Genomic DNA, 27,634 nt, shown 5'->3' with positions numbered 1-27,634 from the left:
CAGGGGCGTTACATGTCGCTGACTGGGCACTGGGTAACTATGGTGACAGCAGGATAGGGGCTGCTGTCCAAGTCTTGCCGTCCCCACGAGTTGTGCGTCAATCCTCTTTATCTCGAAGTTCCTCCACTGCTTCTGCCTCCTCAACCTCCTCTCGGTCCTCCACCTGCACCCAAAGCCTGTCTGGTCATGCGACACACTTTCTAACTGCGCAGAAGGGATCCTGCACACCTCCTTAATATGCTGGCAGCAGGGCTCAACGTCATCAGGCGGTTTTTACTTAGAAATGTCTGGGAAATGTGAGTCACACAGCTGAGGAGTTGTGGTCAGCTCTGGAGAACCAGTTTCATGAATGGTTGTCTCCACTGGGCCTGAAACCAGGGAAGGCCGTGTGCGTCAATGCTGCAAACCTCGGTGCGGCCCTTCGCCGGGGCAATGTCACACACATACCTTGTATGGCTCACGTGTTGAACCTGGTTGTCCAGCAATTTTTAGCCCACTATCCTGAACTAGATGGCCTTCTGCAGAGGGCACGGTCGCTGTGTGCTCACTTCCGCCATTCGCATCCCGCAGCTCAGCGACTTACATCTCTACAGAAGTCGTTGGGCCTGCCACTTCACCGTCTAAAATGCAATGTGCCTACCCGGTGGAATTCAACTCTGCACATGTTGCAGCGACTGTGACAGCACCGACAAGCCCTGGTGCAATACGTTCTGACGTATAGCCTGGGCCAACGGGATCCAGAGGTGGGGCAAATCACGCTGGAGGAGTGGTCTCAGATCAGGTACCTATGCACCCTTCTGCAAAGTTTTGAAATGGCGACGAAGATGTTTAGTGCTGACGATGCCATTATCAGCATGACTATTCCGGTGCTTTACATGCTGGAGCACATGTTGAACAGAATTCGGAGTCAGGTGGTGCGACAAGAGGAGGTGGAGGAAGTAGAGGAGGAGGAATTGCATGCGGAAGGGCTAACATCTGCAAGGTCCAGACGGTAGGCAGCACCAAGGCGGCAGGCATGTGAGAGTGGGGGAGATGGATTTACCAGGGAGCATGGTAGCAGCCAAACTAATGAGGAAGGTGCAGGAGCCCAGGAAGAGGTGGAGGACGATCTGATGGAAGACTCATCAGATGAGGGAGACCTTGATCACATTTCTGTTGTGCGAGGTTGGGGGGAGAGGGCAGAGGAAGGAAGCATGATTGTTACCTCGCCACCAACACAACAGGGACTTGGTGCTCCTGGATGCGCAAGACACATGAGTGCCTTCTTGCTGCACTACCTGCAACATGACCCTCGAATTGTCAGAATTCGAAATAATCCCGACTACTGGGTAGCCACACTGTTAGATCCCCGGTACAAAAGTAAATTTGCCAAAATAATTCCTGCCATAGAAAGGGATTCACGCATGCAGGAGTATCAGCAGAGACTGTTGCAGAATCTTACATGTGCTTTTCCACAAAACACCAGTGGTGCATGTAGTGAATCTTACAGTTCTAACTTGCCAACCGTGGGACTGTCAAGTGTTCAGCACTCAAACCGTAACAGAAACGCAGTATCTGTTGGTAACAGCAATTTTGCGGAATCATTTCACTTCTTTTTTAGCCCGTCCTTTGCAAGGGCACAGGAGACAAGAAGTCTGACACATAGTCAACGCCTAGAGACTATGGTACAGGAGTATCTCCAAGTAAACATTGAAGCCATGACTGTGTCACTGGACCCTTGCTCTTTTTGGGCTTCCAATCTGGATAAATGGCCAGAGCTCGCCACTTACGCCTTGGAGATCTTGTTATGCTCCGCAGCCAGCGTTCTCTCTGAACGTGTGTTCAGCGCTGCTGGTGGTGTGCTGACAGATAAGCGCACGCGGCTGTCCACTGAGAATGTAGACAGACTCACATTCATAAAGATGAACAAATCATGGATCCGCGAGGACTTTTCTACCCCTATGTCATCCTAGGGAGAGTAAAAGCTTGAGGAATTCGTAAAATCACCTCACCAACCGTTTTAAGCTTTCAAATTACTAATAATTTTTAGCTGCATCTTGTCTGGAAAATAATTTTGGGCCTGTAGCAGTGTGCGGTACTCATTCTATTATGCCATCTATACTAAGCTCCACCAGCTTGCAAATTACTAATAATTTTTAGCTGCATCTTGTCTGGAAAATAATTTTGGGCTTGTAGCAGTGTGCGGTACTCATTCTATTATGCCATCTATACTAAGCTCCACCAGCTTGCAAATTACTAATAATTTTTAGCTGCATCTGGTCTGGAAAATAATTTTGGGCATAGTAGCAGTGTGTGGTAATCATTCTAACCAACCGTTTTAAGCATCTCTGGGGCAATTGATGCCACTTAAGTGGTGTCTGTGCCACAAATTTTTGGAAAAAATGGAGACTCTTTTTGGAGTCCCCTTGCTTTGTTTTACGTGACGTTGCCATTGTCAATTAGACGTGGGTTGGGTCTTCCCCCCTCCCCTTTTAACGTAAGAAAATACATACACTATGGCTTGGGGTAACACAAATGGTTGAGTCTGAAGAGCTGTTTACTCAGAGGTCTGCTCCAAAGATTCAGTGTCTGCTAGTCAGCATAGTAACCCAGCTGCGAAGCAAGCTGCACCGCCTGTGTATCTAATAATGATTTTTAAATGCTTCTAGCCTAGGCAGACTGTGGGGACCCCAAACCAAACCCAGACAGTCAGCCCCCTAACGCCCCCCTTTCATTGACAATACAATCATGTAACTCTTACAACTGGATGGGTGAGGATCGGTCACAGCTTTATTAACTCTTTATACTTATTCCATTAGAAATGCATTTTATTTCTAAAATAATTCAGCTTGTTGCAGCATGCCCTGTGTCTCCAGTCTCCACAACGGCAAGTTGGCCAACAAGTGTAACTCTCCAACATGTCCTTTCTATTTCCAGGCCACGGAGGATCCTGCTTACATGTATGCAGAACTCCGACCCCCATCCATCACTCTTAACATCACTCTTAACGCTTGTTCCACTCTGTCCTGGAGTCCTGACAGGAATATGTCCAGTCCAATATTCGTTAAGTGAACACCGTCAGGCCGTATGAGGCCTGCTTTATCTCCTTCCAGTTGTCGGTGTCGTATCACTACACAGCCTCTGTCTCTTATAAATTTTGCCATCTGAATATTTATTACCTGCCTTGTCCGTTCGATGGCCATGATGTCTCACGCACCTTGCCATACCGTTCTCGGCACAATCTCTGACCATACTATAGTTAGTTTTGTGAAAAATTCTCTGAAGCGCTCAGTGACTAGTTTCATTATTGCCATTAGTTATGCGCTCTTGTGATAAGCTATGTCGTTTCCCCCGGCCTGTATAACTAAGATGACCGGACCTCTTGCCTCTCTCCCTACCTTGATTACCTCCATTAGTACCTGTGGCCATTGCAGGCCTCTAATACCTCTCCAGTTCAAATATGTGTTATGAAACTCCAATTTCCTCCCGCCTGGGCGGACTTTCACCCTTCTTTCTGCACAATATATATACGAGTTCTTAATCATTGCATAGCAAAAAAACAGCAAGGAAGTTGTATTTGTCATGTCCTGCTATGCACCTGTTCAAGGCTGAGTTAATCAGAAATTTAAACACACATGCCATTTTAAAATCGTATAGCATAGAAACAATGCATATAAATGTAAATAATCAAAAAGAAAAAGAAAAGAAGAAAAAGGGAACATATATAATAATAATCTATAAATGATCACTCATAATGATACATCAAATCATGTCTGATGTTTAAACCCACTGGTACACGTGTATTTAAAGTATAAATCCACCAACTTTCTCTATTAAGGAGCTTTCTCCTATAATCATCCACCAAATCTCCTCCAATCGCCACGGCCCACGGAGGGGCTACCACAGTCAGTGAATCCTTCCTTATTTAGTATAGAGTCTACCAATACTTTGGGCGTATGAGCCCAGCTGCGAAGCAAGCTGCACCGCCTGTGTATCTAATGAGAATTTTTAACTGCATCTAGCCTAGGCCGACTGTGGGGACCCCTAACCAAACCCAGACGCTCTGCATCTAACCCAGCCAATCATTTGATAGTATTGCTAGTAGCAGATTCGCATGGGCTCTAAACCTTGCATAGCCTGTGCATTTTTTCAGATCGCTAAGGATGACCCAACTCGTGTTATCTGTAACATTTGTCAACAAAAGCTAAGTAGAGGCCAAAAAATCCATAGTTTGAGCACTTCATGCATGAACCGTCACATGGATATGAAGCATAAGTTGCAGTGCGAAGCTCACTATGCTACAATGCGGCCTAGCGGGCTGGGACAACCACCATCTGCCCCTACCTGTGTCATCCTGGGGAGACTAAAAGCTACTGCGTAGTCTTTTCCAAAAATTTGAGGGAATTACCACAGGAATGGTTTGGAAGAGGTATAAGAGTTTAGGTAGGACGTTTATTTTTAGTATACTTATTCTGCCAAACCAGGAAAAATCCTTCACCGTCCAAGAAGTAAGATCTTTATGGAGTTGTTAAATAAAGGGCCCAAAATGAAGATAAAATAGACGGGAGATTTCTCTATGAATACGAATTCCTAAGTATTTGATACTCTGTGAGGGCCAGGCAAAGGGAAAGTTGGACTGGATGGAATCCTGTATGGATTTGGGGAGGGAGACATCCAGGGCCTCAGACTTCGCTGCACTGATTTTAAAATTTGACCATGTAACAAAGTGATCTATTTCAGCCATAACAGCAGGGATGGATATATGTGATTGAGTGATATATACTAGGCCATCATCAGCAAATGCAGAGCACTTGTACTCGGTGCCTCCCACCTCAATCCACCTAATATTGGGGTTATCGCGAATTGATGAGAGCAGGTGCTCCATCACTAGGATGTATAAGAGAGGGGACAGAGGACATCCCTGCCTTGTCCCATTGGTGATTATGAAAGGTGATGAAAATGTTCCATTTATCTTCAGCCTAGCTGACGGATTGCGATACAGGGCCATGATTTTGGCTATAAAATGGTCCCCTAGACCCCTACCCCAAGCTTTTTAAGAGAATAATATATGACGTGCCAGGAGACTCTATGGAATGCTTTCTCAGCATCCAACAAGAGTATCTAATTACAAATTTTTAACTGCATCTAGCCCTGGCAATACTTTGGGCCTAGTAGCAGTGTCTGCTAGTCAGCGGAGTAGCCACCGCCTGTAGATCTAATTACAAATTTTTAACTGCATGTAGCCCAGGAAATACTTTGGACCTAGTAGCAGTGTCTGCTAGTCAGTGGATTATCCCACCTGTTAAGCAAGCTACACCACCTGTAGTTTGGACACTTAATTTTTTCAAAGGAAATGGTTCGGGACCCCGGGACACTCAGTGAAGAGCATCGGGGAGGCACCCCAAGGCACAGGGGCTGGGGCTGGGACTGGCGGTAGGACGCCTTGCGGTGGACCGCCCAGCTCAATGCTTTTTAACTGCAGCAGCTTTAGTGGACGCTACTGGAGCTGGAATTCCCGCGGCTGCTGGCATCAGACTTGCCCTCCAATAGATCCTTGTAAAAGGATTTAAAGTGTACTCATTCAAATTACAGAGACAATTTAAATTAAAAAGCTTAGACCTGCCTCCACCGTAGGGGGGCTCACTCGACCCACCAGCAGACAGGCACCAGTATTGGGAGAGGGGGGCTGGCCGTCAGGGTCCACCGCAGCTCTGGCACAAACCGGGCGACACGGAGGTCGCACGGGCAGGAACGGACTGGCCGTGTCAGCTTCACACTTTTTTTGTTTTAGAAGGGCATGACATGCCTATATCTGTGTCTCCCCCTCCTTTTACTCCTCCACCTCTTTTCTTTTCGCATGACTATATGTACTTGTCACTTTTCCATGTGTTAGTTGTGTCTTCTGAGCAGTTTGTCAGCTTTGAAGGTGTTTTCTATGTGTTTCTATGTGTTTTTGTTTGCATGCCATTGGTTTTAACGGTGTTCGACGAACAGTTCGACGAACAGTTCGACGAACTTACGGATGTTCGACGAACCGAACCGAACTCGAACACTACGGGGGTAGCTCAACTCTAATCGTGAATTCACACATTATTCTCACCCGCATGATTCGTTGTCACGTATAGACATGTTCTTACTGGGGGGGGGTGTGCTGATAAATAGAGTAGAAGATGTGACCATAGAAGACATGGTTATTTCGGACCACAATCCAGTCACCCTACAATTGACAGATTCATCGCCAAGAGGGACAGATTATCTGTGGCGCTTCCCGTCATATCTTAGACGAGACAGGAATTTTGACAAATTATTAGGGGAATGGTGGACTGAATTCTCATTAGATAATGAAGGTCACAGGTCTGATCCACGATTATTTTGGGAGACGAGCAAGGCCGTAATGAGAGGTAAAATCCTAGCCTACACAAAGACACAGAAACGTAAGGCCAATGAGCAGTTTAAAACTGCTAGCGAGGCCGTCAGGAAGGCGTACACTCAATTCAAAAATCTACAAACGTTGGACTTGAAATCCCAGTGGGTGACAACTAAATGAGAATTTGACGCATGGGCCAAGAAAAAAGAGCTATTTTGGAAAGCCCAATGGGAGGTCAATTTATATAGATACGGGGATAAAGCGGGAAAAATTTTAGCCAATTTAGCCAGAGGAAAGAGGCCGCATACTGCAATAACATCTTTGAAAAAGAAGGATGGTACTTTAGAATCCACTCCAAGGGGGATAAATAATCTACTGGGAAAATACTATTCAGAATTATACAAATACAATCTAGGACCAAGAGAGGGAGAGGAGGACTGGTTGAAAAAAGTAAAATTACCAAACTTAGCAGAGGGAGAACTAGAGGGGTTAAATAGAGAAATAACCCAAGAAGAGAGCCAACAATCGGGGTTTATAAAGGGAAGGTCGGCAGTGGGAAATATTAGGAAGGCTATTTTGATCCTGGATGAGGTGGGAAGGGGGAGGTTATGCAGGGATGATCCACCGGCTTTACTATTGTTGGACGCCGAAAAAGCTTTTGACGATGTAAGTTGGGCATGGCTTGATATGGTTTTGGATGCCTTTGGCTTTCTCAGGTCATTTAGAACCTTTCTAAAAACACTGTACTTTAACCCAAGAGCGAAGGTGAACACAGTCCGCAGTCTTCCCCTTGGAGAAGGGAACATGCCTGGGATGTCCCTTGTCTCCTCTGCTTTTCAACCTGGCAATTGAACCTCTTTCTCGATTCCTCAATGATGGCGATGCATTTGAAGGAATACGAGTAGGGTAAAGAATTTTCCGATCAGCTTTATTTGCTGACGACGTAATATTATTTTTAAATAGACTGGGAAGAGATATGGGCAACCTGCTTACACAGCTTGAAATCTATGGCTCCTTTTCGGGCTTCAAACTAACAAATCTAAATGTGAGCTGCTCAGACTGGGCGAGTCAGGTCGTAACATCCTTCATGAGAGGTTGATGGACCGGATAGGAGGTATTAAGGTTAGACGTGACCACATAAAATATCTAGGGGTTTATCTGGGGAGATCTGCAAGCTCTGTATAATCTCTGAACTTTGGCCCGTTAATTGTCAAGATAGAGAAAGAGTTGGAGGGGTGGAAAAACCTCCCATTGTCTCTATTGGGGAGGTGTCATCTGATAAAGATGATTAGTTTTGCGAGACTGCTGTACCCACTACAGACGATCCCTCTTCTCCTCCGATATACAGACATCAAACGACTCAATGTAGCATTCACGAGATTCTTATGGAGAGGAAAGAGAGCAGAGAATAAGAACTGATACACTGATGCTTCCCAAAGACAGGGGGGGTTAGGACTCCCGGATATTAGGGGATATAATTTGGCTTGTCTTTCCCGAAATGTGCTAGACTGGCTAAAGAAATCTAGTAAACACTCTAACTATGAAGGTGAGGTGGAACTATGGAGGCCATGGGACCCGGTTAGTCTCCTTCATGCCTCTTGGTCTGACATCCCGCAGTCTTTGAAACACTCATTGATATACAGAGACACAGCGATGTGCTGGAAGGCGGTCCGAAAGAAATTTAAGTTGGCGTGGAGGGTTTCGAAATATTTGAACCCCTGGGCCCATATCGGCTTTAAAATGGGAAGGGAGAACATTCTATTCAAGGAATGGAGAGTTAGGGGCATTCAGAGGATGGGTGACTTGTTACATCTGACTGAGAAAAGATGGTTACATGGGTCGGAAGTGCTAGAGAAGTACGGTCTATCGGCCATGCAGTTGATGCAATATGGACAATTACAGTTCCATGTCTTAAACCAGCTGAAGGACGTCTCGAAGGAATGCGTTACGAATGTATGGGATACGCTAGTTGACACAGATATGGCAGTTATAAACATCTCTTACTTATACAAACGATTGAAAGACATATTAACCTCATTTGAGGGTGTACATAAAAGATTTAAAGGTTGGGAGAGACTGATTCAAGCTGAAGATCTGGAGGACAAAATACTTAAAGGCTGGGAATTGGTGAGAAAGTATATACCCAATGAAAAGTGGAGAGACATGGAATTCCTTATCATGTATAGAGCGATATATGGCTTTACCATACCACCAACACCACAAGCACCTGATAGGTTACAAAGTTGCCCAAAATGTGACACCCCTAAGACAGATATGATTCATGGCTTGTGGACTTGTACAGCTATTCAGGGTTTTTGGAGATGGGTTATTACAGCAGCACGAGATATTTATAACAATGACATAGGTCACGATCCCTTGACATGGCTGTTACACTTCCCGGCGGAAAAAATTTGGAGATGAAAAGAAGCTAGATTATTGCACATTATAGCTATAACAGCTAAGAAACTTATTTTAAGGGACTGGCTGAGTGGGGCAAGCCCCAAGATCCCAGACTTAGTAACAATGCTGAAAGACATCATGTTGACTGAGAGGATGGAAGCCGAGAGAAACAAGGATATCTTGACAGAGAATTTTTTTAATACATGGAGAGCCTTCATAATTTTTCATCTGACCCCGGACGAGTTGGTTCATACGGTCCTCCCATTTAAAAATTCCAACTGATATCTTCTAGAAGACTTGAATGGTACTCTGGGGATCTTAAAGATATAGAAGTGGTTCTATTGCCTGTGGTGATAGCGGAGGAACTTTCATTCGATATCTTTCAGGACACTACTAGATTCATCTGATATACATGATTGATTGATGTACTGCATTTTGTGGATGTATCTATATTGGGGGCTTATGTTTGATTTTGATTTTGTGCTCTTATTTTGTGCTCTTATGATGTTATTTTGTTATTTTGCTATTTTGTACCATTGACAAACTCTAATAAAAATGATTTTGGAAAAAAAAAAACACTGTATTCGAGTTTATGTTACGCTGCTATCATTCGGTGGTGTTGAGAAGTCTGGCCAAATCCAGCCCTTGTTCATTATTATAAGAGTCAGCCAGTCAGCATTTTCAGCCTATTGGTTATAATTCCACCGGCGGCACTAAAAATCTGTCCTGACAAAACGCTAGTGACAGGGCAGGCCAGGACCTCCAAGGGGTAGAGAGCCAGCTCAAGCCACGTGTCCAGCTTGGATCCGCAATAATTATAAGGCACAGAGGAATCACAGAGGACGTTGGTACAGTCAGCAAGGTACTCCCTCACCATCTTCCGAAACTTTTCCCTCCTTGTGAGAGTACCCCGTGTCTCAGGGGCTGTGTGATGGGAGGGTCTGAGAAAACAGTCCCAGAACTTTGACAGTGTTCCCCTGCCTCTGCTGGATTGCATTTGTGTCTCTCTCACCTGTACTCCTTGGTTGTCCAGCGAACTGTGACTTCTGCTGCCAGCGTTTTCTGATGGGAATTTTTTAAATAATTCCGCAACAAGGGCCTTCTCATACTGGCCCATTTTATTAGGCCTATCCTGCGCGGGAATAAGCATCAGAAAGTTCTCCTTGTAGCGTGGGTCTAGAAGTATCACCAACCAATAATGACTGTCACCCAAAATTTGGACAACACAAGGTCACAGGAAAGGCAGCGTAACATAAACTCAGCCATGTGTGCTAGACTGTAAGAGGCAAGACTTCCGTGTCCACACCAAGAGGACGACAGACCATGCTCTCCTCCTCATCCTCCTCCTCTTCCTCCTCCTCCTCCCTGTCCTCAGGCCATCCACGCTGAACAGACAGTATGACAGTTGTGCAGGTAGTACCGTCTAGAGACCTAGTGTGAATAGCTTGACCAACACACTGCAGCTAAATGAAAATGGAAGAAATGGCTGATTTTGGAACACTCTTATAGGTGATATGTCTGACAGAGAACCACGGTTTTAAATAGCAGGCCTGTAAATTTACTAATATTATTCTACACAGAGACCTAGTGTGAATAACTTGACTGATACACTGCAACAGAATGGAAAAATAGGCCAATATTTTCCACGTTCAGTTCAAATTTCTGGATTTTTATCTCTGTAATATGGAACAGATCTGGCTGTATTCTGCAGTGCTAACAAGGAAATGGAAGAGAAAAATTGTGTACTCTGGATTGCTTTTTAAGCAAACAACCAGGATTAAGATAAAAGAAAATTTGCACTGGCCCCTGATATCTGGGGCTATGTCTACATATATCTGTAATTATTACAGCAGCAGCAGACAGGACGTTCAATGGACCCTCTTGCACTATATGCACTGCAGTCTGCCACATACACGGCCTGCCTGCCTAGCACTGATTATATGCAGCTGGATTAGTCCTCAGAAGGACTGTTAGTTCAGATAGATAGATATATATATATATATATATATATATATATATATATATGCTGTGGAATACCTGTACAAACTATAAACAAGCAAATCTCTCCCTGACTCAGCAGCAACTCTCCTTACTCTGCCTTTTTCCGGGGTACACTGTGACGAGCATAGCTACATCCTCTACAAGGCTTTCTGCTTAGTCCATAATGTCAGCTTGGCTGACAGACACCCTTTAAAGCTATTTTCTGATGGAATCCTGCGTTTCTATTTTTCCTGACATTAAATAGATACATTTGCTTCATCCTATTTCGACAACTCCTAACTTAAAATGATATATGGACTTCATAGAAGGGGTCTTTTATTAATCAGATATAGAAAAACTGGAGAAAAAAAGCAACTTTGGCTTTGAAATACCTGTAAAGCTAATAACTACACATTTTCCACTCTCTTGTTTGCGGGCACCACATCCATTTTTAGGCCCTCATTACCCTGTAATGGACAAGGTTGGCCGATTGTTATTTCTGGGTCCATAAACACTCTATAAAGGGGTCCCTGGGTGTGTGCACATGTGTACATTTGAATCACTGTCGCTCTCAGACTGAATACTGCCATGTTACGGAGCAAGTGGGGACCCTATGTTGTCATGAAGAATGAGCCAGGCATTATGAATAAAATAAACTCTTGTTTACTTTGTCTTGGAACTCTGTACAGCAGGTAGTAGGTAGAACACTTCAACTCTTCATCTGTATTATATGACAGAGGCACAAACATTTTGTATACGGACGGCGGCTCATAACTTGTTAGGAACTTTACTGCAGAACAACAGGTTAAGTTGAGGACCTCCATCTTCCCAGTACAGGGCCATATGGGTCTATGTGCTTTGCTATGACCACCATGATCTCTACGTCTGGCTAATACCAAAGTCTCTGTCTGTAGATGCCCCAACTTGCCTGCTCTAAAGAGAAAACTGCTGTCTCTGTTGCGGGATAATCCAGGATCTTACTACTTTCTCTTGAGCTCGCTCTTCTCTGCACACACACCCAATACAGCTCACAATGCTGAGAGCAGTCTTCCTTTCCCTCTAGCTGAACTCGAACTCCCCCCTAAAACCAGGAACTAAGCTCCCATTGCCTATTTACTTCTCTGAAACCATGAGCTGACCCTACAGTTAACCTCTCCACCTCTGTACACAGGAAAACTGCAGCCTTCATAAGGATAAAAAGCATATAAAACAACAGGTCACATAAAATACACATTCAGGAGTCTTCAGAGAGGGTGTTCCGAATCTTCACCACCTTTTCAAACCTTTCAAATGAGGACAGGAATAACCTGGAATGTGCCAACTACCAAGTAACCATGAAGGGCAATCAAAAGGAGACAAAAATACTTTACTTATCCAACCACTCCACTCCCCACTGTCACCCATGCGGTCCTCGTCCTATCTTCATATATGGAAAACAGAGTTTATAAAAACACTTTTCTCTGCTATCAAACCTCTACTATGGGCCATACAGGTATGTATAGATTTACTTTTCTATATCCTGTATGCCCATAGTAGAGGTCTAATATCTCCCAGGGGGTGACAGATTCCCTTTAATAATAACTTTAAAAATACTTTAAGTAAAGTCTTTGTACAAAAGAAAATATGTCTTTTCCCTGGATCTATTACTGAGGGGTGATATATATCACCAAAGAGAAATGTTTGAAAGTGTTTGCCTGAAGGGTGCTTACACTGAAAGGTGCATATTGTATGTTTCTCCATAAGAACCATCAGCTGTATACTTAACACTAGAAATGAAAACTTTCTGTTGCATTTTCACCTTGTATATCTTTTTTTAAGTGATGGTAGCAGCCATTAACACCCAGAAATCACTAAGGATTGCTTACACAAATACACACTAGAAGCACATAAGTCTGACATAGAAGCAGGCCACACTGTCCTAGATTATATGAGCCAGCTTGGAAGGTACAGTCTTATAGGTGTTAATTTAAAAAGATACAGATTGATCAATACCTGAGATGTTCAGAAGAGTTGTCAGACACACAAAGTGAGCTTGAAGATTGCAAAACCTATATTTTTAGTCGTACAACAAAGTTTCTACTTACTGTACGTTTTTGATCCTACTCTTATTCTTTGCAGTTCTAATTGCTATCTTACATTTAAAATAGCAAAAGTAAGAAATATAGTGTACATGTAATAAATACAATTATTACTAAGTTTTGGCTAAAATTGATTGTTCAGACTTTTAAAACTATAATTATCATTTGTAGTTAAATGTGACGCCTCAAAGCCTTCTGCAAGCCCCTTACCCTGGGAGATGGGGGACTCGGAGTCGGGTCCTGTGATGGAGAGTTGGGGTGCAGCCGTGGCCCGGACCCGCTCCGTGCCCAGGGCCGTCACATTAAAAAGGATGGTATGGGCTTATCCGGGTTGAGTGGCTGATTACGACTACGCCACCTGTGGCACCTGGTGAAGGCCACCAGCACTGCTGCAGTCTGCTGAGGCATGGTGTTATAGCAGCCGACGTTGTTACTACTCCCCACAGGCGGAGCAGGGCCTCAGGGCAGAGGTACAGGACGGAGAGGGTAGTAGTCCATGAGGTCTGGTACTGCGTAGTGCGGTGTAGTGCAGAATAAAGAGTCCGGAGGCCATAGGGGTGAACTTCCAAGGCTTTACTCATGAAAGAGATGGCAGTAGGAAGGCGACTCCCTGCTCCTCACGGGGTTCTGCGGTCACCATAGACGAAGGGGGTCCGACAACCTCTGAGTAAGTCCAGTGTTAAATCGGGACCCTGCACCAGAGTGTTCCTAGACTTCAGACCGGGTCCTTTCCTGTCTGTGTGTGTAGATAGGCCAGGTCTCCCTCTGAACTCCTCTCAGAAAAAGGGTACGGGTGGCAGCTCCGCTCCTTCCGTTACCCGGTGGGATCCCGACCAGGACGTGAAGTAGCAAGGTCAGGTGTCGGGGGCCGGTACCCCTCTTGCAGCTGGACTACCTCTGAGTATATCAGGTGGCGAGGACAGGTGGCGTATACCGCTCCGTCTGCATCCTCCCTGGGATCCATTTGCTATGGAGCTACACTCCTGAGCTCCGGGCCTTCTTGGTCATGGTCCTTGACCGGGCTGAGACATTCATCATCTGCAGCCTGCCCCTCGACCCAAGGCTAAGGTACGAGGGCCGTGTCTCCATCCTCTGCAGGCCCACACAGGATCCATGCTCAGGGGGGGAGATCACAGTACAAAAGACCATGAACCAAGATGGCAGTGTATTAAATATGAAATTTAAAGTGTCACTAAAATGTGAGTCCTCCACCCTCACCCACTAAATCGTTCCCCTAACTCTTGGTTCCCCAGTCTCTCGGTAACCAGGAGGGCAGCACCTAGTGCATTCTAGCCCCCTCTGGTGGGAGAAGTGTGGTGTTGGATGTGAAGGAAGGGTCCTGACCATCGCACTGTTCTTACCTCAGAGGAGGAACACTACACTCCATTAGAGAAGTGCAGCATCCCTGTGGCGGTCGAACCCTCAGGGACGCCACATTAAATGTTGCAGGCTGGCTGTGTCTATATTGTAAAAGGAACTTGTCTTCAAATTCATGCTGCATTAAGTGGGAAAGGTAAAAACTGGCCGATTCCCTCTTTCCAGAGAGAACTATATTTTAACCTGAAACACTGCAAAGTTTTAGAGAAAAAACTTTTATAAAGATAGATAGACATGGTGATAAGTGTCTTTTGGGTGACTTCCATTCCTACTCAGTTTGATAGTCAGGTCTCCCCTTATAGCAAAAAAATACACTATGCTACAACATTGGGCAGAAATGGGAGAGCGCTCACCACCTAATACAGATAAAGGATAATGTGAACAGTCATTGGTTTCCAAGTAATCTGTTCAGTATAAAATCCAAAGTAAAACAGCAGGTATCCATGTAAAGGTCACGATTCAGTCGATAAACCCAGGTGACAAGTTACATAAACTGATAAAATGGAATACTGTGTAGACCCTCAAGAGTGGATAAGCAGTGAAAAGGGATTCATTATACTTACAAAAGTAGTTAAAACAGTGCTTAAAAACAAATTCATGGAGCAGTCCACCTTGTGGCAGTCACTGAATATGTAGCCAAGGGTTTTGGCCTACAAATTAAAGCTTCTTCTGGGGGTTTGTTGGGATTAATGAAATAACAGAATTTCTTTGTCTTTTTGTCCCCTAATTTATGTATAGGGCAGAATGCATCTGTGTACAGGTTTCTTTTGAAGAGGACCTTTCACCAATTTTAGAACGTTAAGATGGGCACATCATGAAGTATCTACAGAGCTGAATAGCTGAATTTACTTTTTATGTTATAATTTCTCATCTCTGTTGTGTTGCACAGATACTAGCTTGTAAAGTTTTTATTCTACTCTCCCCTGCAACCAAATGGAGTGTTAGCAGAGATTCATCTTTAGGATCATGTATTTTCCCTTTGCATGATATTGACCAATCAAAAACAGCAGGCGTCATGCAGGGAAAAAAAAGATCATGCCCCAGAGATGGTCAGACTCCGCTTTCTCTATGTGGGACTTGTAATGACGCACAGCCCTGCTCTCCTCACTGATCTCACAGCCAGCACCTACTATGATTAAAAGTAGAGCAGCATGTCATTACAAACATCTCTGCATTTGCAGCTCTCATCCCACAGCATTGTCAGTGTTTGAAAAGGGAGAGTAGAGCAGAGCTGACAATGCCATGAGAGGAGAGCTGAAAAAGTTTTTTGCAACGACAGACAACTCCCCCATGTATAATCACAGCAGATTCCAGCAGTCAGAACAGTGAGGTTAGTAGGGCTGTGTGTCATTTAATTTCTCATATAGAGAAAAATGGGTCCGACCATGTCTGAGGCCATGTTCTTTTTTTTTCTCCTGCATGACACTGCCTGCTTATGATTGCTCAACGTCATCGGAAAAATTGCCCCCAGAGACGAATCAGTAAAAACAGCCCCTTGGCTGAAAATAAGAATTTAAATTAAGATAATATCTCCGCATCGAAGATGAGAAATAAAAAGATAGAGAATACATTTGATTCCGCTCTGCAGCCACTATCCAATGATTTGGCCAGTTTAACATGCTAAAACTGGTGAAAGGTCCTATTTACATTTAATGATAAAAATGACTAGAAAATGTTTTAGTAGTAATTTGTCAAACTGTCGAACATTCGCTTTTTAGAGATCAAGAAAGACACTGTAGACTACTGCATTTTTGTCATCAAAGATACTTTAAAGCTTTAAATAAATCATAATCAAACCCCAAATTGCTAGTGTGAACAAAGCCTGTTACTTTCTGAATAACAAACTGAGAAAAATAAATTTTTTACCCAGTTGTGGCTTCTGGCTGCCAAAGAAAGTATGACAAGACTAAACAAAAGACTTTCAGTAAATATTCAGTTTTCTTATTCTGTCAATTCTTGTGCATTTACTGTATATTTTGAGAACCAGTCATAAGTTCCATAAGGCTATTCTAATTGACAAATCATAAAAGTGAAAGAAGTCCCTGCACAACCCTTAAAATGATTATCCTTAAAATTGTTAGGAATAATTGTTAATTCTATGACCCATAAACTGCTGATAATCCAATGTACCATAGAAATAATAAAGAGGCTTTAAAATTAGAAAGAAAGATCTTGCTTTTTCCCAGAAAGAGTGATAACAGTGTTCCTGGCTTGTGTTCACCTCAACCTCATTCAAGTTAATGGTATAGGAAACCTTTTTTTCAATCCTGTAACCTTAGTTCTCTTAGTTTTCACAGGAGATCTTCTGATAAAATGTTCAAAATCATTTAATTTTTTATCTGCTGGCCGGTAATGCCATCTGTAAATTCAGAATTTTTTCAGTAGCTGTAACTTTTTGCTAGAGCATTTATATCTATTTAACAATTGTCTGAGTAGGGCCTCCTCTAGGGCCTCTTTTTGCAGAAGAACTGGCCAAAATTTGACCAGCCGGTTCATAATATGGCCCTATGGAGAAATGTTTTAAAGCTGTGTGTAAATTGTTATCAAAAAGGTACCGTATTTTTCGGACTATAAGTAGCACCTAGGCTTTAGAGGAGAACAATGGAAAAAAATATTAAAGCAAAATATGTGGTCATGATGCACTGTTACGAGGGAGGGGGTCTGCTGCTGACACTGCTATAGGGGTAATGTCCCCCAATTCTATATATATATTCCCCATCCTGGTATATATATGCCCCCATCCTGGTATATATGGCCCACTTCCTGTTATACATGGCCCCCATTCTGGTATACATGGTCCCCCCATCCTGGTATGCATGGCACCCCCATCCCCATCCTGGTATGCATAGCCGCCTCATCCTGGTATGCATGGCACCCCCATCCTCATCCTGGTATGCATGGCACCCCCATCTCCATCCTTGTATGCATGGCACCCCCATCATAGTATGCATGACACCATCATCCTGGCATGCATGGCACCCTCATCCTAGTATGCATGGCACCCTTATCCTGGTATGCATGGCACCCCCCTCCTGGTATGCAAATGTGGTCATGATGCACTATTACGGGGGAGGGGGTCTGCCGCTGACACTGTTATAGGGGTAATGTCCCCCAATTCTGTATATATATTCCCCATCCTGGTATATATATGCCCCCATCCTGGTATATATGGCCCCCCTTCCTGTTATACATGGCCCCCATTCTGGTATACATGGTCCCCCCATCCTGATATGCATGGCGCCCCCATCCCCATGCTGGCATGCATAGCCACCTCATCCTCGTATGCATAGCACCCCCATCCCCATCCTGGTATGCATGGCACCTCCATCTCCATCCTTGTATGCATGGCACCCCCATCATAGTATGCATGGCACCATCATCCTGGCATGCATGGCACCCTCATCCTAGTATGCATGGCACCCTTATCCTGGTATGCATGGCACCCCCCTCCTGGTATGCATGGCACTCCCATCCTGGTATGCATGGCATCCCCATCCTGGTATACATGGCACCCCCATCCTGGTATGCATGGCACCCCCATCCTCATCCTGGTGTGCATGGCACCCCCATCCTGTTATGCATGGCACCCCCATCCTGATATGCATGGCACCCCTATCCTAGTATGCATGGCACCCCCATCCCCATGCACACAAAAAAATAAATGTTTTTACTCACCTTCCTTCCCTCTGGTCCAGCGCTGTGTCCTGTTCTGCTGCAGCAGCTGATCTCAGCATGTGAGCAGTGCATGACGCCACTGCCATGCGCCCTCAGATGCTGAGATCAGCTGCCGGAATAGTCACTGCTCCCCACACCCGGACTATGGATGTGGGGAGTAGTGACTATTCGTTCTCCTTAATAGCGTGCACAGTGTCAGCTGGAGCTACTAAAGAGAATGAATATTCACTACTCCCCACGCCCATGGAAATTGGGAGTAGTGAATATTCATGCTCTTTAATAGCCGTCTCACGTGATCGCTGCAGTAAGCCGGCGGCTGCTGCTGACACTGTGCGTGCCATTAAGGAGAATGAATATTCAGTGCTCACACATGCCCATGGGAGTGGGGAGCAGTGAAAATTCATTTTCTTTAGCAGCGGGCACAGTGTTAGCAGCAGCAGGCGGCTCCTGCCTCCTGTGCCCCGCTCCTCCGCTGCTGCCACTCTCCTCACACCCTCCATCATCCACAGCCACATTCAGAATATAAGATGCAAATTTTGGAGGAAAAAAGTGCGTCTTATAGTCCGAAAAATATGGTAAACCTTTAAAGAAGTACAAAAATTCAACAGGTGACATTCTATCATAAAGGCCCTCATACACTATAGACTAAAGTTTTCTGAACCCATCAATATCGAAAGGATCAGCAGACAGTCTAATGCAGAGGTGCACAATTCCAATCCTCAAGGGTAGCCACCAATAGTGCATGTTTTCAGGATTTTCTTAGTATTGCACAGGTGATAATTTAATCATCTTCCATGTGATAATTACAACACTTTGTGCAATGCTAAGGAAATCCTGAAAACATGACCTGTTGGTGACCCTTGAGGACTGGAGTTGTGCATCCCTGATCTAATGTATCAACGCGTAATATCAGGGGAGGGAATGATCTGCATGTAGAATTTCAATGACTGATCCTTTTGTTCTCCTTCAGAAAAAGATGCCTCCAGAGGAGTAGGGCAGCGGCTCTTTCATTGGTAACCCAGGAATGTTCAGCTGAGCCAAGCATTCCTGTGTATGGGGAAGTCTGGTGTATGGTGATAGCTGTTGACTAGATGATCATTTAGCCTCCAGATACCCAATTTGCATGAGGATTGAGAAAAGAAAAACATCCAATCTATGCTGCCACAGCGTTGGTCCAGAGGAGGCCAAAACCCTAAGACGTGGATGTCAATTGCTTTACATTATGTGTAAAAATTACTTTCCAACTTCAACTAAGGCCATCAGAATGAATCTCTGGGTTGAGGTCCCAGCTTCAGAAATCTGATTTATGTAATATGTGGCATTGTATCTTTCCATAAGGACAACCAAGTCCTTCTGAAACTTTTTCAACAATTCCACCATCCTGACATTGTGTGGTAGTGTGGCACCCCGGGGGTCTGGTTGCCACAGTGGTAGAAATACCATGTCTGAGAGCGAGCATGGGTTTTTCTGGTCAGGAGCACTATTGCATGCAACGCCTCCTGCCCCAGTCCAGGGAGGGGAGGAACCTGCCCTTTATAAACTGGATCTGGGGCGGGGTTAGTTAGTTAGTTCCAGAGGAAGGGGCAGAGCAGCAAGCAAGGAGCTCTGTAGGAGACAGGAGCTGAAGGCCAGGGATTGGAGCTGATAGAGCTCATCCTGGCAGAAGACGCAGAGAACCGGACACTGGAGTCCGAGGCTGTGAGGATATCCACATCCAGCAGCAGAAACCACCTGGCAGGGGATTTCGGGTCCTCTTGCCATAGAAAGCCCGAAGGCTCAGTCACACGCAAGGGACCGGCACCGCCATCGAGGAGCGGAAGGTACCAAAGGCCCCAAGTCACCAGCCATACGGGTGAGCACCACACGGTACACTCAGGGACGTGGGCTACTACACGACTACAGCAGGGTAGCCAGGAAGAGTGCAGTCAGACGGGAAGGCCTACACCTCCACCTGGCCAGGGGGACTCTTTTTCGCTCACAGACTGACCAGGCCTCTAATGTTAGCCAGTACTCCCAGCAGGGCCTTCTTCATTACCAACAGTAAATACCCTGAACTGCACTGCACGGACTCTGAGTCATTTCTGCTGCGCCCATGCACCACAACCCTCATCATCTACACACGCTGCCCTGAGGCTATACTCCTCCCATGGGGAGTTATACTACCCTCTGCTGCGCTCCCAACATCAGCCTCAGCGGTCTGCCCCGCAGCGGCGGTTCTCAGTGACCGCAATCCTTGGGTGGCGTAGTCGGACATTTAAACATTAAAAACCAAATAAACAGATCCGCCACTGGTTTGACCACCCTGAGCCACGGGACCGGGTCGCCGCCACGGAGACTACAACCCCTAGCATTACACAGAGACCCGGCTCCGGGTATTCCCCCACACACGGCCCAGGGGGCGCGTCAGTAGTGTGCTCCAAAGACTTGCTGCTCTTACAGTATAGCATTGCTCGTCTATGAGGATGGCGTAACCTTCTGAAATATTGTACTAACTTACAGTTTACAGTTAGTAATATCTGAAAATATTGAAAATCATTCACAAAGATTAAAAAAAAAGGGCCCTTATGGTACCCAACTATTAACATATAGCTAACCATCAAAGAAGTACTATGCCAGTACAACTATTGTAGGCAGCACAATCTATTTCCGAGTGGAGCAATAATTCAGTAGGTGACATTTCACCATAATTTACATAATTAGCAAGAAACAGAACAACTTTCTTAGCAGCGTGATGTTACAATAATGGTCTTGTTTCGTGTTACTTTCTCCCTGGGTGTTGAAAATCTAGACATTTCTATAATTATATCCGTGTGTTATGTATAATGCTGTCATGACAATTACCTGCCTTACACAAGCCTTTAGGTAATTTGAGTCAACTAAATTTTTAATGAAGTGTTCTGCAATAAAAAAAATATGTGCTCTCCCTGCACACTACTAACATTACTGGTAGTTTCCATTTTATTAAATGAAACGTTGATATTTAGCATGAAATGATTGAGCTTTTGGTTTATGATTCTGATTTCTAAAGTTAATCATCTGCTTAATTTACACATTATAATAATTAGAGCTGCTCCTCGTGTACCCATTAAAAGGGGATGCTATCTCTATACTAGAAAAGTAGATAAAACGTCTGAAATCTCCCAGCTAATAATGACTGGCTGCTATCCAAAGTGATGTGCTCTTTACCAGGTTCTGTAATTTGCAGAAGTAATGTAGATTTTTGAAATGAGGGGGCTGGGATTAAAACGCAAAGAGTTATACTTTTTGGCAGACTCTGCATCTTTTGCATGTATTCTTGCATTTATTATACTTCTAAATCTACAGCAGTTCTTGCCGTACTAGTAAGTAAATGTATTTTTTGCATTAAAGGGAACCTGTCAGCGGGTTTTTGCCATGTAATCTGAGAGCAGAATGATGCAGGGGCAGAGACCCTGATTCCAGTGATGTATCACTTACTTGGTTGCTTTCTGTAGTTTTGATAAAATCACTCTTTTATCAGCAGGAGATTACCAGTAGAAGACTAGTAAACCCTACTGCCATGTAATCCTCCACATTCATGAGTTCTATGTAACTCCTCCCCCACCACTAATTGGCAGCTTTCTGCCTATGCACAGTGTACACAGCAAGCTGCCAATCAGTAATGTGGATGGGGTTATTAAAGTAAAGCATTAAGTGAAATGGTAGATAAAACAGTGATTTTATCAAAACTGCAGTAAGCAACTTAGTAATTGATACAGCGCTGGAATCAGGGTTTCTGCTGCTACATTGTGCTGCTCTCAGATGGGAGTAGAAAACACCTAGTGACAGATTCCTTTTAAAGAGAACCTGTCACTTGTTTTTTGTTCGGTGCAGGTTCATGTAGCTTTTGTTGAGTACTGTATATTAATGCTGCTGAAAGCTATTTCGCGTGATAAATATTTGATTTCTCAGTGGACTGAGGTTATGTTGCCATATGTGATAGAAATGTCACGAGGAAAGTTCAGTATAGGTGAAATTAGCTGGAAAATTCTTGTGTGTGAAGTTCTACCCAGTCTTCAAAGTCAGATATTAGGGTAAAGATGTGTCTGGCAGCAGCTTATTCCCGTCTCCAAAATGAAGCAAACATGCACGCTCAGCCATGCTGATCATGCATGTTTATGGTAGAACCAGTAGAAATAGCAGGTGGCCAAATGAAAATTCAGGCAACAGTTGACTTATGTGCGTGATGAAGAATCTATTGTTAACTTATGACATGTGTCATTTAACTGCCAACACTCATTCCATACTTCTAAATTCACAGTATATTTGGAGATAGGGGGTCATAGAAATTGTGTATATGTAGTCTGACACTATGTAGACACAGGTGTACATATAAACTGCATACCGAAAATATTAGGGTATTTTTAATTCAGGCTATTTCCAGCTTTGCATTGAAGCATAGTCTAAAAGGGGTAGTCCAATGCAAACAATCCATGGGATTGGTGATAACTTACTGATCGGAGGGGTCCAACCGCCAGGACCTGCACTGATCGAATTTCTATCCCCAATGGAACTCTTTTAAGCCCATTATAAAGCAGTGACAGTGTGCATGATCAATCGCTACACCATTTATTCTCAATGGAGATGCTGGAAAAAGTCAAGTGTAGCACTCAGCAACCCCATAAGAATGAGGGAAGCAGTGGTTGAGAATGCTGTGAAGACCCGGAGTCTTCCGTGGGCATAATACTACTCAGACAACACAGGGTGAGGGTAAAGCAGTGTAGCAATACTTTATTGAACCACAAAGCGGACAGAACAGTCTCAGCAAAGACCCAAGATGGTGCAAAATTACACAGTCTCGTCCTTCCACTGGCCCGCCAAGAATAGATCAACTGCGACTTTGGGACTTCCAGGGCCAACTACCTCAACTAGTGGCCCCCCCACGTTTGGCGGGCCCCCCACAGAGAGGAGGTAGAGGCAAACTTAGGAAGCTGACAGTCTATTGAGGTACAAGGCTAGGAGACCTGAGGATCCCACCCTGACCTCTCCGAGAGTTTCCATGGGGCCAGATGACTGGCTGGTCCCAATCTGGCTTCTCCGAATGTCTCCATGGATTCCAGGTGACCGGAGGATCCCATCTGGAAACCACAAACAACATATTCATGGGGCAAGGTGACTTCCTCGTCCCAACCTGGTCTCCTCAAATGTATCCATGGGTTCTCTGATGGTCAATGGAGCACAACTGTATCCTTCCAGTTAGGGCCATGTACCCTTAGGCTGGAATCATGTAGAATCCAAATCCATGTCTCTCTGTAGAAGCCATGCTACCAAGCTGATGTTCTGAAGAGTCTGACTGATCTTTGATTCTCTCTTTCAATTCTCTCTGCTACAGAGACATATGTCCCTTAAATTACAATAGTCCTTTTCAAGCACACATCCACAGGTCAAAGATTAGGGAGGGTATTATTCCACAGGGCTCAGGTCTCATTGTTTGTGCATTTAATCAATTAATCAATTTACATAGTTGGTATAGTAGGGGGCCCTGGTAAATCAACATCTAGCTGGCTTTAGTATAATATGTAATTAGCATATTAACAAACAATATTGTTTCCAGACTTCAAGTCAACATTCAGGTTTATGTACTTCTTGACCAGCCACAGAAAAACACATACATTCACAAGTTAACACAAACTCAATAGTGTATTTCTCCTGGCTTAACAAATCTAGATGTCTGGCTGATTGAGACAAGAAGATGTTTCATCACATATGCACACTGCTGCTCCATTCTAGCAAGGATAAAAGTGCCCTATTCTGCTGATCGGTGCGATCAATAAGCAATCACCTGTACTTGTTTTTGCTACCTTTTTATTGAATATTTGGTAATATCTAATAAGTATATATAATTTCTTTTCAGTGCAGAGCCTTCTTGTCAAGTTATTACCAAGATCACAACGTGGAATTATCAAAACTTTTACACAGACTTGGTCAACCTCTTCCTTCATGGCTGAGACAAGAACTGCAGAAAATCAGATAGCATAGAATCCGGTGGAGCTTTCAGCATCTCTTCACTTATACAGTGGTCAATGTAATAAATACACGATGGGAGGAATACCAGACAATCCCTGTTCTCCATATGCTGGCATGTGGATTCCATCACACTCTTGTGGAGGACAATGGCAGGTGATAGCCTTCATCCTCGCCCAGCGTGAGGTCTGTCATGGATAATGACTGGTCGATGGAGAATGTTGGAATACAATATTGGTGGTAATATCAAATCATTTAAAAAGTGAATAAGACATTTGATCATCTAATTTTACAATAAATATTTTTTTATGTTAATGAAAACCTATGTGACATATTGATGATTAACATGTTTTTCTATATGATACATGCTGATACTATGGGTACATTAATCAAGCATGTTGAATGCTGCTACTTTATTTGTTATACCAAACTGGATATTTCATTAAAGGGGTTGTCCACCTCTGTGGACAATTTTTTTTTCCTACTTAAAGAGTAACCGTCACTTTAATTTTTATTTCATAAATCAATGTTACACATGGAAATAATAAACTTTGTAATGTATCTTATCAGAGAATTCTCTGCCCATGAACACCCCTCATTTGCCACGCAAATCAGGGATGTTCGTGGGCGGAGCCGATTTTTTGCCGCGAACAAGCCGGAACCCCGAACACGAGCACGAATTTGAAATGCCGAACAAATTCGCTCAACACTAGTCATAAGTCAGCTGATAGAAGCTAATAAAAAAAACAGATAAGAGTTACTGTCAGGATGAGCTCACTGACAGGTTCTCAGTTAGTCCATTCTGCAGCCTGCAATAGATAGTACTAAAGCTATAGATACAATTTTAATGAAAACAAGTTACAAAAATGTTTTTCTAGCCAAAAATACATCCATTTAATAAAAGGAAAAAAAAGTCCCCAAATGTGGACAACCCCTTGAAGTGTTTCTACTGCCAGTATTATGCAAGACAATACAATTTTTGTAAACAATTTAACAGGGTTATACAGTTAAGTAAACAAAAATGTGAACAGCTTAAAATGATAATATATAATAAAAAAATCATACTTAGCTGACCATTTGCTTTCCCAAAAAGGTGACCACTGCAACTAATCACTGGCCATAGTGGTTACTGGCTGCTACCAGTAATTGCTTACAGTGTGATCACGTCACTGCTGGAGCATAAAATACAGAGACTGGGGTGAGAATGGCAGGTGTGTGTGACTTTTTACTATATTATGCCATTTTAAGCCTTTTAAAGAAATTACTTAGCAGGATGACCCAAGAAAGTGACCGTTCTTATGTATCATTAAAATGTACAAGTTGTTTTGAGACAAGTGATTTCTATCCATTATTATGCAGTCATAGAAATTGTTTTGTATCATATTTGCACACTAGATACTCTTGAAATTAAACCCATCTTCCTTAACTCCCTGAGAATTGGCTCAGCGTTCTTTATTTACACGTAAATAAAAAAAAATCTTTAATTATGATACTGACAAGGGTTTAAAAAATATATCTCACCTTTGTATCTCTTCTATGTTTCTATGGTGCACTGGTCATTTATTAAACAGAGTTGTCTGCTTAAGAACATTTTTGTTTTTTAGTAGGGTCCCCTGACAAAAGGTTGATCACCCCCAAGCAACTTCCTGTAGAGACTGTGGATGGAAGGAGGTGGGGGTTTGTGATCAGTTCCCCTGATGCACAGAAATTAAACTGTTCTCCTTTAAATAATTGAGTCGTTCTTCTAATACGAAAAGGTATCTGAAAATTTCCAAATTAGACAACCTGTCCTTTGTTCATAGTCATTTTACTCTGTATGGATTGGAAGCTTTTCTGGCAGCCATTCAAATAAATAGCTATCCATAGATTACATTACAGGATCATTCACATGTCAGTTTTTCACGCACAAGTGCTATTCCAATTTTTCAGGATAGCACTCGTACCTAGAATAAATAATAATTTTATTTCTATAGCGCCAACATATTCCGTAACACTTTACAATTAACAGAGACATTTACGGACAGTAAAGACATTACAGAGTAACATAATTAACCGGTTCCTGACCGCCCACTGTACATAAACGTCGGCGCTGCCTGGGCTCTGTGCAGCGCCGACGTTTAAAAATGGTGGGTGGTCTCGCAGTGCTCAGGACCCCCAGGGTCCTGCAAGCACTGCGATTCCGGTGCAGAGCGTTAGCTCTGACAGGGTACATCATCGGGACCTGATTAGATCAGGTCCCAGTGATGTTAACCCTTTGCTGTCTTCTATATGCTGTGATCTATAGTGATCGCGGCATATAGGAGACAGCAGGAAGAGAGGGGGTCGTCTTACTTACCTCCGAAGACCTCCGTTTCGTTTGAGGACCTGGGGTTGCTATGGCAGCTGGAGGTCACATGACCGCCTCCAGCTCTGCCATATATGGTGTCCTTCCTGTCTGGCTTCAGCCTGTATGTTGCTGATTCCAGACAGGAGACTGAAACAGTCAGTGAAGATCTCATGTAATGTAATATATGTCTATTACATTACATGAGATCAGTGATCAGAAAAATAAAAATTAATGTCCCATACAGGGACTAAGTAAAATTGTAAAAAAAAGTAAAAAAAAAGTTTTTAAACTATTAAAAAAAAAATCACAAAATAAATAAAAATAAATAAATAAAATATTAAACCAATAAATCCGTATATTATTACAAAACCAAAAAAAGTACACATATTTGGTATCGCCGCGTCCGAAACAACACGAGCTATAAAACTTTCACACTAATTAACTCCTTCTGTGCACACCGTAATAAAAATAAATAAAAAACGGAGCAAAAAAATATGCTTTTTCATCATATCGCCAAACAAAAAGTGGAAAAAAATGCGATCAAAAAGCAGAATAGAAATAAAAATGGTACCACTGAAAACTTCATCTTGTTCCGCAAAAAAAAGCCGCCATACAGCTCCATCAGCCGAAAAATAAAAAAGTTATAGCGCTCAGAATAAAGCAATGCAAAAAAAATATTTTTTTTTCTATAAAATTGTTTTATTGTGTAAAAGCGCCAAAACATAAAAAAAATACAGTAAGTGTAGTATCGCTGTAAACGTACTGACCCGAAGAATAACGCTGCCTGATCACTTTTACCACACGCAGAACGGCATAAAAAAAAACTCAAAAAACAATTCCTGAAGTGTTTGTTTTTGTTAACTTTACCTCCCAAAAAACGGAATAGAAAGCGATCAAAAAATGTCACGTACCCAAAAATGGTTCCAATAAAAATGTCAACTCGTCCCGCAAAAAACAAGCTGTCACATGACTCTATCGGCCGAAATATGGAAAAATTATAGCTCTCAAAATATGGTGATGCAAAAACTAGATTTTGCAAAAAAAAGCGTATTTTAGTGTGTGACAGCTGTCAGTCATAAAAACCCGATATAAATCTGGTATCTCTGTAATCGCACCGACCCGAAGAATAAAGTAATCTAATCAGTTATATCACACTAGGAACGGCATAAAAAATAAATAAAACAAATATTATTCACCTGCTACTGATTTATTATGTCTCCCAAAGATCCCAGTAAGGCTCTGCTCACATTTATCCTGTGTTCTGCGCTGAGCACTTACACCAGAGTTTCCGTGTAAATCTCTGAAATACGTGATTCAGCCGGAACCCATGACGGAAGATTCCCTGTAATGAGGCAGATATAGGAAACTGTGGACGCCGTCTAGCCTGGGATCCCACGGTGTCATTTGTTTTAGGCGTGCATAAAAGTGCGGTTGGCCACAGTTTTGTGCACTTCTGAAAAAAAGGACACC

At 43.3% G+C, this 27,634-nt stretch overlaps 1 protein-coding gene across 3 annotated transcripts in view; it reads left to right on the top strand.

The window, feature by feature from the left end:
* Nucleotides 1-25,366, top strand: part of LOC141154236 (bifunctional heparan sulfate N-deacetylase/N-sulfotransferase 3-like) — an 875,193-nt gene extending 849,827 nt beyond the window's left edge. Inside the window, exon 14 of one of the 3 annotated variants that reach the window (XM_073639857.1) lies at nucleotides 23,734-25,366. In XM_073639857.1, coding sequence (XP_073495958.1) covers nucleotides 23,734-23,853 — 120 coding nt within the window. In that variant the 3' untranslated portion in view covers nucleotides 23,854-25,366. Of the gene's footprint in view, nucleotides 1-23,728 lie in introns of all 3 variants that reach the window. The other 2 variants (XM_073639847.1, XM_073639839.1) reach the window with 2 other exon arrangements.
* Nucleotides 25,367-27,634: the final 2,268 nt, after the last annotated feature.

This window comes from Phyllobates terribilis, unplaced genomic scaffold (assembly GCF_046119375.1).
Source record: "Phyllobates terribilis strain yellow unplaced genomic scaffold, ASM4611937v1 Scaffold_1__5_contigs__length_1240528914, whole genome shotgun sequence".
Taxonomy (NCBI): Eukaryota; Metazoa; Chordata; class Amphibia; order Anura; family Dendrobatidae; genus Phyllobates; species Phyllobates terribilis.
This window is presented reverse-complemented; position numbering and strand designations above follow the sequence as displayed.